Source organism: Myripristis murdjan, chromosome 13, assembly GCF_902150065.1.
Source record: "Myripristis murdjan chromosome 13, fMyrMur1.1, whole genome shotgun sequence".
NCBI lineage: Eukaryota > Metazoa > Chordata > Actinopteri > Holocentriformes > Holocentridae > Myripristis > Myripristis murdjan.
In genome coordinates, this window is record NC_043992.1 from 23,492,007 (window position 1) to 23,507,830 (window position 15,824).

Genomic DNA, 15,824 nt, shown 5'->3' on the forward strand with positions numbered 1-15,824 from the left:
TTATCCATTCACAACAAGAATACATCAATGTAACATAAACAAAAAAAATACCATTGTCTTGGCGCGGAAAGTAGCCTACATTAAATACATCTCCAACAAAATCTGCGGAGATGGTGAGTGTACGGGGAACTATCTTGGCATTCTTTCTTTCTCGCTGTTCATTTCCGAGCATTAAGCCAATGACATTCCTACATAATATCACATGCGCCGAATACTGGAAGCGGATTGGTCAGTTCAATCCTCAACTACTGCTTTGAATTTAGTTAGGTTTGGCGTCGTTCTCAAACTCTGCCTCTGCCACTTGATGTTTCTGAGTGACATTACTTCGTGTAGGCAGAAGCTCGTATCAGATAAGATAAATAGGAGTGAAGCTGTAGAAATATCTGGCTGTTTTGGTAAGTAAATATCCAAATGCTACGTTTTACTAGCTAGTTAGACCTGTAGAAGTGAATGTTAAAGTTGCAGGCTTTTCCAGCTAACGATAACGAATGCCTTTACTTACTTTAGGGCGAATCATTTATTGTGAATTGTCGAGGCAAATTGAATTTAACAATGTAGGCAGTTTGATATGGTTTATATGTATATGACCAATATAACGAGACACGCTAAGAGTATTAGAAGGCTAACACAGGCGCCGCCGTCCCAGTCGTTACAGTAAAACTGTCCTTTTTACACGCAGGTTGCTTTGACAGCGAGCCAAAATGGCCGTAATGAATGTGGGGGTGAAGGCGCTGTTAAAATGGGTAAGTTTGTCACATTGGCAGCCAATTTTTAATCTTCTCTTTGAAGAATAACGTTACTGCAGGCGCACTGATTTTTTCGAGTTGTCTTTCACAGCTAAACAGCATGGATTTGGGCGAGGAAGGAGAAAAAAACATCGAGGATTTACAAGACGGATTAATCCTCTACAAAGTGGTTCATGTCCTGTGAGTTTATCTGTGGTGCCTATAAAGTAAACACGATGAGATCGGATGACTTGTGTTTTTATTTGAACTGCATTTAAAACATGACTCCACCTCTTCCTGGGTGTAACTATAGGTGGCCGTGCCAGTGTTAATCTTGTTCTTTTTTTTTTTTTCTTACCTGTGTTATCTCAGGAGAAAAGAATCCAGTCCCTGTCTCACACAGTCCACTGATGATCGGTTAAGACTCATCACTGACTTTTTGGAAAGTGAGTTTTTCAGCTGTTGTCAGATGATTGTTATGGTTCAGTCAAGTTTTGAGGTGTAGTCAGCTAAGATGCAAAACCCTTGTGAATTTCTGATTTTCTTGACCATAGTGTGCTGTGCTGCCGCATTCACCATGAATCAATATACAGCAGCAGCAACAACAACAACAAAAAACAAGGGTTGAATTTGACTCACTCAGATGTCTGTAATCTTTCACCGCACAGACACATTTACATACACTTTTAGATGAAGACGCCTTTGGACAAAAAAAATATAAGACCAATGTTTCCCTGAGGATCCTCTAGCCTTGTTGCACAGTGTCACACATGGATTTTAAAATGCTGAGTTTAACCTTTTTTTGTCCATCTCTGCTGTTGCCTGTCAGGGGACTGCAGATTCAGTCCAGGTAAAGGGGCGTCAATATCGTGGGAAAGCATAAGAGATGGTGTCAACCTAACACTAGAAATATCAAAGGTAGCTATATAGCCCAGTGCATGCTCTTACACTCTCTTTTATTGCATTATTTTTAATATAACAACCATATCATTCATCCCTTGATATTCCTTTCACTAGGTGCTGTTGTTGCTCGTTTACAATGACATGATGAATGACCGCTGCACATTAAACCTTCTGGAATATGAAGTAGAGGTAAGGAGATTGCTCCTCTGACTTCATTAATCAAGTTTGTTACTTGCTGCTCTTTATCCATTGTACAAAATGTGGTGAATCACCTTCCAGTCTTGATGTGCTCTTCCTGTTCTCACATCGAATTCCTGTTTTTCCAATCAGTTATTATCCTCACTCTTGTCTTTTAGAGGGAGATTGCAACCCTGACTGACCGCTTTGTGATGGAAAGTGAGGGCTGTGTGTATCTCAGCAACGAACTGGAGGCGTATTTGCAGAGGAAATGTAAGGCACAATGTCTTTCGTCTTCCCCCATATTTTGATTCTGAACCTTGTTTTGAGTCGTGAGCCATCTGTATCACAGACGTCTATTTAATGGTGTTGTGTGTGCCAGCCGTCTTAGTTAGGGTTTAACATCCAAACGGGAAAATGACCGCACTGCCAAATCTGTTCTTTCTGCACCAACTTCAGATTTACCTGTTGCATCCACCAAAAGAGAGGGGTCATTGGGGTCATCAAGTTTGTCAAGTGTCTCCTCTCTGTCAGATGACTCTCCTGTCTTCCACCGCTCGCAGAAAGTAAAGTTTGTGGACCTGCAGACTGTGGCATCTTCCTCAGTCAGGTACCATGCTGGATGTGAATTTATCTTACACTGTGCATGAATGTCTGCAAAAGAGTAGACGCTGTGTAATTTACTCAGCTATTTGAGGAAGTAGTGTAAGACTAGCATCTGGATCCAAAGTTTAGAGTTTCCAGAAACCACTAGGCGAACAAAACATTAAAGGATGAATTAGTGAGATTTTTACTCTCCTATATTGCTAAATGACCATAATATTTGCAGGGGACTGATTGGACGTTGATCAGTGCTAGTAACTGAACAATTACACTGCCAGGTGCTGAGATTTCTGTCTTGCAAACCTCAACTTTCCAGCCTATAGTCTGTCTTGGAATCAAAACTTCTCATGTCTTACTCCCAGTTGCATCCTGCTGGAAAGTTTAAAGTTCAAATTACAGGATCTGGAGTCCAGTTTTGTGACTAGTAACCAACAGTGTGTCAAAAACACGCAAATTGTGAATCCATGAATTGCGCAGGGAAATATTTTGACCTCCAACTTTGTTATCAATACTTTGTCTGTTTTGACTTTATCTCTGTAGCCGGTCTCCGCTGCAAGACGTCATGAACACACCTCAGTTTCAGCTGAGGAAGATGAAACGCGAGATGATGAAGGAGAGAGAGTACAGGGATGGCCTGGAGAGAGAGCTGGCTACCAAGATGACCTGCATTGCACAGAGAGGTATGACATCTACATAGTGTCGTATAGTGACAGTGGGCTTTAAATAAACTTTAACTTATCTCCTAGTTTGTGCATAGCTAAAAAAAAAAAAAAAAGCGCAAACTGTTAACTTCACATGTGGTCTGCCTTTTTGTTTCTCACTACATTCCTCCCCCAAATAAATCTGTCTTGTCTCCAGAATCCCAGATCAACCAGTTACAGTACCGCCTAGATAAGCTGAAGCAAGAGACGGGTGAGCAGGAGCAGGTTGCCAGAGACCATATGCATGAGCTAGAGGCCAAGAACAACACGTAAGCATCTAAAGGAACCTCTCTAAACTAAAAAAAATGCTCCTGATTCCTATATTTTTGTACAATTCAGCCTTGTTCCGGGAATGCTACTGAACACTTATAGTGATAGTTCAGATTCATACCCATACAGATATATTTGATGCTCCGTGTAAATGTAATACATCCACCAAGTTTGGTCCATTAAATCCTTCCCTGTCGCAAGAACTAGAGCTTCACCAGGAGTGTACTGCTCCAAAATGAAGTTCACATAGACCAGAAAACAATACTCTTTTGAGTGGCAGTACAATGTTGAAAAAAAGTTTAAAATGCAAAGCAACAAAAATTTGTTTGGATTTCAATATCAGTGCTTTTTACTGCTCTGTGGCTGCCCTTTTCCCTTCCCTGGAGGAGCTGTTCTCTACTATGGTAATATAATATGTGTAAGAATGTGAGCTGTCACTTTAAGCAAGTGAGACTATCGTATGTAAGCTTTTATAATGAATGCCTTTTTGGATGAAGCGCCAACAAAATGTGTCTCTGAAATGGATCATTGGTTTTTCTCTCTTTTCCTTTCAAAGTCAATCCAACTGGTCCTGGGACTTAACATGGTGAACTCAGTCATGACCAGTAGTTCAGTATATTTCACCAAATGCTTATTTAACTGTCTCTCTCAGGTTACAAATGCGGATTCATGAGTTGGTTAAAGATAATCAAGAACTCAAGAATACCTCCTCTCTAATGGAGCATAAAGTGGACCAGGTCACAGAGGAGAACGGTGTGCTCTCTGTTCAGGTAATGCTACACATGCTGACAGTTATACTCATGATAAATGCAATATTGCTATGAAGTATCTGTTGCCTTATTAAACAGGGAGTAGCACTGATTTTGAGAATCATTCATCCCCGTGATCCTGATGAAAGTAAACCTGTGTAGCTGTGCAGTGACATGACATGTACTAAGGCTTCAGATAAACTCCCATTCTGGTTAGCGTTCTTGCCCCTTGTATTTCCTTACTTCATAATTGGAAGTGATAGTGACCTTGTTAATGCTGCTGTGTTCCACGTTTTACCTCTTTTGTTAATTTGCGTAGAAATAAAAAGCCAAAGTTTTAAATACTGAATGTTTCCTTTTTTATTTATCAGATAAGAGAAGTATGTTCACAGCTGGTGATCTCTGAGGCTGAGGTTGGAAGGCTCACAGAGTCACAAACATCTGCTCAAGAGGAATTGAAGAGAAAAACCACCCACCTACAGGCAGAACTTAACCAAGCTACAGCCCAGAAGGTCAGATTATAGCTTTGCAACTGAAGTATCGTGACAACAAGAGGTCTGAAATTCTTGCATCCTATACTGATTTAATTTTTACCCAGTGCCAAAACTTTTTTGCTAAGAAACATTATCCAAAAATATTGTGTCAACTGTGTATTAATACAGAATGCATCACTTTTGACAGTAAGTAATGTAATGCAATAACTGATTTGTAGCCATGTGGATGATGACAAGCATTACAGTTTATCCCCATGAAAACAAATTGTGGTGCACTGTCGTGTGTAACCTATTTCACTGTGTGGGGTGCCAGTGACAGGGTTTGCTATTTCCAGGCATTATGAAAAGGGCAAGTTCACTATTTTGGAACCTAGGCTTTTATTTAGGCAGGATTTTTTTTCAGGTCTGCTACATGCAGTAGAGCAGGAAGAATAAATCTGAGGGCATAGACATTTAATAGACTTTAGTGGTAGTAAGGAAACGTTGGATTACATTGTTATCCTTCTCAATGATTAGAAATAGGGATAAGACTAGTTTCACAGTCATAGCAAGAAATGAATATGGGTAAAATGGGAACAACCCTGAATTTTTCTTTTTCTCCAAAACACAAAAATAAAAATGGTACTTATTTGGTCTCTCCTTGTTTCTCAGGAGTTCCTGAATGAACAAATTCAGATCCTCCATGGCAAGATTGCATGTTTGGAAGATGAACTTAACAAAGTCATCAAGGAAGAGAAAGGAGAAAACATGGGGCCAATAATGGAGGTAAAGTGCATAAATGTATAATATGAGAATTATATGAAAAATAATTAAGGTGGACTTTTACTTTAAGTGGAATAACTGATTATTTCTTTATCCATAAACTGTATTTCAGCGAGAAACACTGGAAAATGAAATCAGAGGTTTGAAGGACAAGCTGGAGAGTGCCCTCAGCTCCCTGAAGATGGCTGAGCAGGAGGTGCAGACTAAGGAAGATCTTTTAGCTAAACAGCACCAAGAGAGCTCCAAAATCCAAGAAGCTCTGCAGCAGAATTTAAACATGTTGCAGGAAGAAGTGCATGACCTGCAGGGTGAAGTTAAGGGCCTACAGCAACAGCTGCAGAGCATGAGTGCCTCGATCAAGTTTGCAGAGGAGGAGATTAAAGCCAAGGAGCTACAGTTGGCCAAGATTGAGCAGGAGAAAAATGAACAACAGAGCATGCTGCAGCAGTGTATTGCTGCTTCTGAGGAAGAAATTTCAAAGCTGAAAGAAATTCAAAGAGAAAAGGAAAACCTCCTCCACCTGGCTGAAGTAAAGATGGAGAACCTTCAGACAGAGGTCACTAGTGTGAATTCTATTTCAGCTGAAAAAGACCAACAACTTGTCAGCCTCAGAGAAGAAGTTGTTGTGCTAACAGACACAGCCAGAAAAACCCAAGAGGAGTTTGAAGCCAAAGAAGACCAGCTGGCTAAGCTATTGGAGGAGCAATCTCATCAGGAAGAGATTCTTCAGAATGAAATCCAGGCCTTAAAAGTCCAAGTTGAAAGCCTAAATTGCTCTCTTAATAAGGCTGAACAGGAAATTAAAGATCAACAAGACCTACTAACTAAGACCCAAGTAGAACATAATCAAGAAAGGGAGGCACTACAAGAACAGAAGGCAAACTTTCAAGAGGAGGTGAAAAGACTAAATAAGGATATCCAGGCTAAAGAGGAACAGCTGGTGACACTGAAACATGAGAGCACTGCACATTCTGAATTACTATCTCAAGAAATCAATGATCTGAAAAGCCAAGTAGAAAGTATGAGTGGCTCTCTCAGAAAGGCTGAGAAAGAGGTTGAGGCTCAAGTGGCTTCCCTCACCAGACAGGAGCAGGAGAGCGCTTATCAGAAAGAGCTTCTACAACAACAGGTGTCTGCTTCTCAGGAGGAGATGAGGAACATGAAGGAGACAATCCAAGCCAAAGAGGAACAAATGCAGCTCTTGAAGACTAACAGTGCTGAGCAATCAGAAATGCTACAGCAGGAGATCCAAGGATTAAAGAACCAGGTGGAGAATCTTACCTCCTCAATGAGGAAAGCTGAGGAGGACAAGCAGTCCAAGGAAGATCTACTGGCCAAACAACAACATGAGAGCACCCAACAGAGGGAGGCACTCCAGGAGCAGCTGGTTGCATCTCAAAAGGAGGTGAAGGGTCTAAAGGAGGAAATTCAGGCCAAAGCAGAACAGCTGACCCTGTTAAAAAATGAGAGCACGGCACATTCTGAAAAGCTCCAGCAAGAGATCCAATGTTTGAAAACAGAAATGCAAAGCATTGGTGACTGTCTGAAAAAGGCTGAAGATCAGGTTCAAGCCAAGGAACAGCTGCTGGCCGAGCAACATCAAGAGAGCAACAGGCAGATAGAGGCACTTCAAGAGAGCAGTGCAGTCTTGGAGGACACAGTCAGCCAGCTGAAGGAGGAGATCCAAACTAAAGAGGGACAGCTTGTCTTGTTGAGGACTGAGAGCTGTGAGCAGTCAGAATTGTTGCAAAATGAGATCCAAAGTCTAAAGCTGCAAGTAGAAACCCTGAGCCAGTCTCTGGAAACTGCAAAAGAGCAGATTCAAACCAAGGAAGCTTTGCTATCTAAACAAGAACTGGAGAGGTCTGAGGAGAAAGATAAACTTCAGAATTCACTATCAGCATCTGAGGAGGAGATGAGGAGTCTGAGGGAGCACATCCAGGCTAAAGAGGAACAGCTGGTGACACTGAAACATGAGAGCTCTGCACAGTCTGAATTACTATCTCAAGAAATCAATGATCTGAAAAGCCGAGTAGAAAGTATGAGTGGCTCTCTCAGAAAGGCTGAGGAAGAGGTTGAGGCTCAAGTGGCTTCCCTCACCAGACAGGAGCAGGAGAGCGCTCATCAGAAAGAGCTTCTACAACAACAGGTGTCTGCTTCTCAGGAGGAGATGAGGAACATGAAGGAGACAATCCAAGCCAAAGAGGAACAAATGCAGCTCTTGAAGACTAACAGTGCTGAGCAATCAGAAATGCTACAGCAGGAGATCCAAGGATTAAAGAACCAAGTGGACAGTCTTACCTCCTCACTGAGGAAAGCTGAGGGGGACATGCAGTCCAAGGAAGATCTACTGGCCAAACAGCAACACGAGAGCGCCCAACAGAGGGAGGCACTCCAGGAGCAGGTGAAGGGTCTAGAGGAGGAGATTCAGGCCAAAGCAGAAGAGCTGACCCTGTTAAAAAATGAGAGCATAGCACATTCTGAAAAGCTCCAGCAAGAGATCCAATGTTTGAAAACAGAAATACAAAGCATTGGTGACTGTCTGAAAAAGGCTGAAGATCAGGTTCAATCCAAGGAACAGCTGCTGGCCGAGCAACATCAAGAGAGCAACAGGCAGATAGAGGCACTTCAAGAGAGCAGTGCAGTCTTGGAGGACACAGTCAGCCAGCTGAAGGAGGAGATCCAAACTAAAGAGGGACAGCTTGTCTTGTTGAAGACTGAGAGCTGTGAGCAGTCAGAATTGTTGCAAAATGAGATCCAAAGTCTAAAGGTACAAGTAGAAACCCTGAGCCAGTCTCTGGAAACTGCAAAAGAGCAGGTTCAAACCAAGGAAGCTTTGCTAGCTAAGCAAGAACTGGAGAGGTCTGAGGAGAAAGATAAACTTCAGAATTCACTATCAGCATCTGAGGAGGAGATGAGGAGTCTGAGGGAGCACATCCAGGCTAAAGAGGAACAGCTTGTCACACTGAAAAATGAGAACACTGCACAGTCTGAATTACTGTCTCAAGAAATCAAACATCTGAAAGGCCAAGTAGAAAGTATGGGTGAGGTTGAGGCTCAAGTGGCTTCGCTCACCAGACAGGAGCAGGAGAGCACACATCAGAAAGAGCTTCTACAACAACAGGTGTCTGCTTCTCAGGAGGAGATGAGGAACATGAAGGAGACAATCCAAGCCAAAGAGGAACAAATGCAGCTCTTGAAGGCTAACAGTGCTGAGCAATCAGAAATGCTACAGCAGGAGATCCAAGGATTAAAGAACCAGGTGGAGAGTCTTACCTCCTCACTGAAGAAAACTGAGGAGGACATGCAGTCCAAGGAAGATCTACTGGCCAAACAACAACACGAGAGTACCCAACAGAGGGAGGCGCTGCAGGAGCAGGTGAAGGGTCTAAAGGAGGAGGTTCAGGCCAAAGCAGAACAACTGACCCTGCTAAAAAATGAAAGCTCTGCACATTCTGAAAAGCTCAATCAAAAAATCCAATGTCTAAAAACAGAGGTAGAAAATATTGGTGACTCTCTGACTAAAGCTAAGGGGCAAGTTCAGGCTCAAACAGCTCTGCTTACCAGACAGGAGCAGGAGAGCGCTCATCAGAAGGAACTTCTACAGCGACAGGTGTCTGCTTATCAGGAGAAGGTGAAGACGATGAAGGAAGAGGTTGAAGATAAAAAGATGAACCTGTTGAATAATGAAGAAAGGGAGAAGCTGATCAGAGACCTACAAGAGCAGCTTAAAGCTAAATCAGAGGCTGTGGATCACTATAAAGCACAGGTTAGTGTACCAGCCCTCACTGAGCCCACACTCAGACATATGTGTTTGTTATTATATATAAAGGGCTGAACGCTAATGTTAAAAAAAAAAAAATCACATTGTGATGTATATACATAAGGTGTCATTTCTTCTCAGGTTCCATCAATTAATTGAGTTGGAACTTAGTTTGTTTTGCATACACTTTGACCAGTGTCATCATGTTTATCAGCCATGTTATCTGCTTTTATGTGCTGCACTGCAATGTACTTGGTAATGACTGAGCTATTTCTTCATTGCCATAATCTAACAGATGGAGAAAGCTGTGAGCCATTATCATGGAAAGAAGCAGCTTCTTCAGGAGAACCAGGAGCTATTGACTGAACTGCAACGCTCTTTAGAAGTCAAGGATCACAAAGTAAAGGCTGTCACTACTGAGATCACACTTCTGCAGCTAGATTTGGAGAAGGCCCAAAGCAATGAGAAAATGCTTTTGAGCAAGGTGGCCAGTTTGGAAGCACAGGTTGGTATTTGAAACATGATAAGCACACAGAATATTTTGAGTATAAACACTGAACAGGTTGAAATACTCTCTGTTGCTGCTATACATAAGCAAAATCTTTGTCTAGTTTAAGTGCTTTGCTTTTATTTGCAATATATTGTGAAACCTTGATGAAACTTTAGGTCCAACAACATCAGTCGTATTCTCCCTTGCTCTCTATTGGCATGTCTTTCCCAGCTGGCCTTTGCTGACTGTAACCTACGGGAAAAGAACAAGATCCATGGTAATGAAAGACGAGGGACAGAGTCGTGTTACTTTGAGGTTCCCAACACTCGAACAAGAAGTCAGACTCGAGCACAGATGGAGAAACATAGCATCAGCTCTGACAGCTTAGACCAGAGCTCTCTGGACGACTCGCTCAACTCTACAAGGTAAGACATCTCTCTTATACAAGTAGCATAAAAATTTAGAAGTTTGGTGTTATCCATTTAAAGTGAAATAACCAAATTACTTTTTTGAACAGGACTACTCATTTCACTTCTGTATATTCCATATGTTGCGTTCTCCAGCGTCCATATGCTGAAATGTATTCCTCCCCTATTTTTACTATTGACTACATGACAGCAATACTGTCAATAAAAATAGGATGGAACATAAATACTAATATTATTACTATTCAACCATTTTTGGTTGCATTATGCCCAGACAAAGGCATACCATGTTCTCTCCCCTCCTCATGAGTCGCTTCAAAAGAATAGTCTTTATTTTTTTAAGTTTATTTCACACATACCTTGTCTTTAATGGTGGTTTGCAGGTGTAACACCACATATGACCAGTTCTCCTCAGCAAGCCCAACTGTAGTAGAAACCAGACTTTTGAACTTTTAAACTTCTCTGAGCTGAAAAAAATTAACAAAACAGGAAAGGGTGAAAAAACAGTTGAATCCATGGAAAAGTCAAGAAATGTTAAATCAGAGCCACAGCAGGAGTCTTGTATAATTCCCTCTAATTCTTACCTGTGCAGGAAACCATCAGCACCTGAGGAGTCCACTCCCTTGGTTCGTAGCTCAGAGCGCTTGGCTGCCAAACGTCGGGCTCTACACACAGAATCACTGGAGACCCTCTACTTCACACCCATGAACAGCAGACAGATAAACAGGTTTGTCACACAAACATGACCATTTGGACACCTCAACAACTTTTTTTTTTTTTTTTTTTAGAAGTTTCTGTGGGTGTGTAATATCGACCCCTTTTCACTGAATTGTTTTTGCTTTATGCTCAAAAAATTGGCCGTTAGATTGGCAAGGGTCTTGCAGCTGGTCATATAAGAAGCCACACAAAATTTATATTGCAAATTTTATATCAGTTTGTTTGTGCTGTGTACATGGTTTTCCAAGCATGTCTGGAAATTTTATTTGATACTATTCAGATTTTCCATTATTACGACATTGTACAAAATTTCTAATGAAAAAGTATGGGATACTAGTACACTTAACTAAAATATAGTTGTAGATTTTCAGTCAGAGTTATGTGATTTAACAGTCATATTGAACTGTGTACGTAGGAACCTTGTGTGTAAAATTGAAGTTGCTGAGGCAACATATAAAGCGACTATGATGTTTACTGCTTTGCTCACCACTGCCTCAACTACTGTCGAGAAGCACCCCTGCTAAAGTGCTGCCACGCCTGCTCTGTCTAATATTTGTGGGCAACTTGGCTGCCATTTCATCTACAGTATGCAGTTATAAATACAAAACTACCATAAATTTAAAGTTAATACACTTCCTACTCAGCTATACTCACAAAATTTCCTGTTTTTATTTTATCCATTATCATATTTTCTTTTTATTACTTCACCTCCAGGACCAGTACAGAGCGCAAACTGGAAGACAGCTTGACCTCTCTGGCTGACCTGGGGCTGGATTCAGCCAGGAAAAATCCCACTTCATCTGTCAAAAGACGCAGGACCACACAGGTCATCAACATCACTATGACCAAGGTGGAGAGAACTCAAGCACATGTTAACTTTTGCATGTACATAAGCTCTACAGTGAAATTTTACCTTCCCATTTTAAATTACAACTTTTAAAATGGGAAGGTGTAAAACGCAAAGCAAGGGCCAAGCTGAAATGAACATAGGTTTTTTAAGAAGTAGTGATCTCATCTTAAACAAATTTTCAAGTGCCCCCCTCGTAATAGTCCATGTCTCTTAAACTTTTACTTGTAGAAGTCCTTGGGCCATGGTGAGGCTGAGAGTGATGAGTCTTTCTACAGTCTGGCCTCAGCCCGCTCCCAGCCAAACCTCTCCAGCACTCTTACTTCACGGCCTGTCTCCATGCAACACGACACACCCAGCAAAATGGCCGGTGCTGCCAGCGATCAGCTGCTTAGCCTTCCAGGGTACAGACGTGGGAGCACCGCCCACACTGCAGTCCATCCACGGAGTGAGTACGACCCACTGCACTGGTTAACAGCAGGGGAAGGGAAAGAGCTGGCAGGTAGGGTAGAGGTTGGGGCATTTAGGCGAAGACCAATAATAAAATGTTCAATAATACAACTTAGAAATGCCCTGAGTAAATAATTAGATATGAAATTGATTGGACCAGTGATAGCTCAAACATCCAAATTTATCAAGATTGGATTACATTCTGATCTCGGATCCATAAATTTCAGATGACTTTTTTTTTTTTTTTTTTTTTTTTTATATAACAAGTCAGGCATTCATTATGTCATGCTTAAAGCAAGCCTGCTACCAACAGATGTAAGAAAGGTCCTGACTGCCTGTCCCATGTTTTCTCTCCTGAACTCTGTCCCAGTAATCACAAGGCTGTAGTGTAACGTAATTCCAGCTAGTGCCAGAAAACTAAAGGATTGCCACATACCATGGCATTTTCCATAGTCAGGGAGACCATAAGTCAGCATTTCACTCAGCACTAAAATGTGCCTGCTAGTGACTGAGGTTTCAAAAGCTTTGAATGTAATTTTTTACTTCAACTGAAAAAGAAATTTAACATGTATATATCATGTTTATATCTAGCCACCAGTACATTCTGTGTGGGTGCAGAAAATGAGCCAGACAATGCAAGTGATGACTGGATGAGGATCGCTGAACTCCAGGCCAGGAACAAAGCCTGCCTTCCCCATCTGAAGAGCAGCTACCCTCTGGAGTCAAGGGTTAGTAAATATCTATTATACAGTGTTGCCCTTTTCCCTACAATTCATGTCTTTTCTGATTAGTTTCTAGTTAAGGAAAGCAGTAAGCCAATGAATTTTACAACAGTTTCATTTGAAAAATGTCATGTAACTCTTATAATACCAATCTCAAATGCAAATAAATTAACAATCTTATATGACTTGAACTTAGGTTCTTGCTATTAGTATGAATACTTTCCTGCAATTGACGGATGAAGATACATATCTTAATCTTACATCTGACATACATCTGTATTTGTGTTTATATTTTTCTAAGCAGTGCATTTTTTGTAAATTTGTAACATTGTATGTTAACAGGTAACTGGATATTAACAGTTACTCTATGATCATGCTGGTTTAATTGATTACATAATTACACCAAAGAATCAAGTCATTCCATAAAGTAAAAAGATGTGTGTTTTGTTTGTCACTCACATTCTGTATCTCTTCATCCAGCCTGGCTTTGGAACGACCCTCATTTTCACAGATGAAGATCTCCGTACAGGTGACCCGTCTGAGACAATCCGCCGGGCATCCATGATGCCTGGCCAGCTGCAAGACTCTCTGGCCTCCCACCGCCTCTCCTTCATGGTGGGACAGACGGGCGTCAGTGGCACAGGCGGTACACTTCCCCACCGTCACTCCCTGATGCCCGGCCAGCTTCCATCAAAGACAGGAAGCTCCTCTCACCTGCAAAGTCCCAAAGGCTCAAAGCGCAAATCATCCACTCTTCCCATCCCTCAAACATCTCCTGAGGTTGGTTTGCTTTAGTGTTCTCAGTGGCCACATAAATATTTGTTAGATATTTTTTGTTTTGTCACAATCATTGTGAAGTCACTCTGGATCAAAATGTCAGCTAAATGTTTCAAGTGTAAATGTGCCACAAAAAGATCAGTCATACATTTTCCTTCCTGCTTCCTTCTCATTTGTCGTCTTTCTCCACATCTGTCTTCTCACCTCAATCTGACAGAAAAAGGTAAAGGCCAGCTGCTTCCCCCGTCCCCTCACCCCCAAAAATAAGAACATCAGCAGTGCAGCATCCGTCCCTCAGCTTCGTTCTGCCCTCAGTCCTGTGAGTCGTGCACACACACACACACACACACACACACGCACAGACACTTTGATGCAATCTCAAAATATTCTGTTTGACAGCTGAGACCATGAATGTGATTTATATATAAATATACAATATTTATGGTTTGTAATTTGACTTTTTCATTCCACTCTTTTTGTTGCCATTCACCATTTATAATGGGGCCTGGTGTCCTTCTCTCAGGCTGAGCGGAGGCAGTCTACAGTGTTCACTATTGAAAACACACCACGGAAAAACAGCTACCTCAAGAAAGGTCTCAACAAATTGCGCAGCTCCACTAGAAAATCCCCAGGCAAAAACACAAGAAAATCACCAGGCCAGGTGACTTCCCACAAGTCCCCGGGACACATGACTTCCCGTGCCGGAGTGGCACGAGCCACCAGGACTGGGAGCATCAAATCTCCCCAGGTGACAGCCAAAGGACAGAGGACAGGATCCAGCAGCACGGCCAAGTCACCAGGCCTGACGGCAAGCGCTCGCAAGGTAAACAGTTTTAAAGACACACTTATGTGCATTTAATCATCGATTCACACATGTGAATAGATTTACTAACAGACTTGTGTATATGTTGTTGCACACAATACAATACACAACATAGTGCTGATATGATGATCACACGTCGATACAAACTGGAGATGGTTATTGCCAACAGCTTGACCTAATCTGCTCAACAAATCAAAACATGAACCATGACTTCGTTTTGTTGTTGCTGAACCTCCAAATGCCTGCTGTTTTCAGAGGCCTGCTGTGTCTGCTGTGAGGAGCAAGTCTTCATCAAAGACTTAATTCTGTATTGGTCAGTTTAGTGGTCAGTTCATTTTAACTTCCGTTGGCAGGTTTTCACTGCACTTGCATCTTGATCAGCGGTGCTCACTTGCAGTGTAACTTTCACACTCTGAGGTTTATGCATCAACCTGTTGGGTGGTCACAAAACCTTTATCTGTCTGGAGCATAAAATATTTCACAGCGGGGTGTCACTGCATATCTGTCAAATGCATACTGCGTTACAACTTCTGTTTCTGTCTGCACAAGCTGTTGGTTTAATCCAGAAAATCACTTTACAGATGATGAGCTTCCGGATGAAGGTCTGAGGCCTGCTCGCCAAATTTGAGTCTGGATCGTCTTCTATCAAGACTGTTTTTCTTCTTTCTTCATCAGGTTTCAAATGTAATTTTGTTAAGTAATTATGTATTTTTACACTACAGGGTTTTTTTTTTTCATGATTTTATTATTATTTTTTTAATCAGGAAAAATTCTCTTCTACCTTTCTCTCCTGTGTATTATATTTACATGTTTTGCTTTGAAATAAAAGCCTTAAATGTCATGGAGGTTGTATTTCCTTGAGATGGCTATGTTGGAAAAACTTGAGTTATTACTGGACTTTATGGGTGGCAATTACTTTTCTCACTGAAACTTTGAATTGTATAACAGAGACTTCAAAGAATTACAAATTAAACAATACAAGATGCTGAGCAACATTTGTATGATATCAAATAAAAGAATCTTTAAATAGTGATAAAATGAGCTGAAAGAAACAGAAATATACAAGAGCCATGTGACAGGAGAATTATTTTTAACCATTTGTAAAGAAATGCTAATACAAGAGCGTTCAAACATTTGCACTTAAACATGTATTTTTAAATATATCAAATAGTTAGGTTCTTTGTTAAATGTTCTGCTTTTTTTTTTTTTTAATCCACTATAATTCCAAGTTGCATGTTGTCAAGCACGAGTACGACCCTGCGTTCCAAATCGCATACTTATACTTTTTACTTTTAGTATGTACTGCAGCTGCCCTTACAAAGTATGTAGTTTAGTATGTATTGGGACATACTACTTCTTTTCTTCCCTACTAAATAGTATGGTAGTATGGGTATTGGAACGCAGGGCGAGTCTTTTATTTATTTAT

At 41.2% G+C, this 15,824-nt stretch overlaps 1 protein-coding gene across 2 annotated transcripts; it reads left to right on the forward strand.

Annotated features, from left to right (window-relative positions):
- Positions 1-257: 257 nt before the first annotated feature.
- On the forward strand, positions 258-15,239 carry numa1 (nuclear mitotic apparatus protein 1). Of its 2 annotated transcripts, none has more exons than XM_030066644.1 (25): positions 258-395; positions 680-743; positions 838-926; positions 1,098-1,171; positions 1,555-1,643; positions 1,743-1,817; positions 1,985-2,078; positions 2,265-2,415; positions 2,949-3,088; positions 3,267-3,378; positions 4,032-4,149; positions 4,500-4,640; positions 5,274-5,387; positions 5,497-9,153; positions 9,443-9,652; positions 9,869-10,062; positions 10,655-10,789; positions 11,494-11,629; positions 11,858-12,074; positions 12,668-12,804; positions 13,279-13,578; positions 13,793-13,894; positions 14,099-14,398; positions 14,654-14,723; positions 14,980-15,239. In XM_030066644.1, exons 2-24 carry the CDS (start codon positions 702-704, stop codon positions 14,699-14,701), a joined length of 6,675 nt encoding a protein of 2,224 aa, XP_029922504.1. In that variant the 5' UTR covers positions 258-395; positions 680-701; the 3' UTR covers positions 14,702-14,723; positions 14,980-15,239. The 2 variants fall into 2 exon arrangements, with proteins under 2 accessions (XP_029922504.1, XP_029922505.1); XM_030066645.1 differs by having other exon boundaries at positions 14,654-14,711.
- The last annotated feature ends 585 nt before the right edge of the window (positions 15,240-15,824 follow it).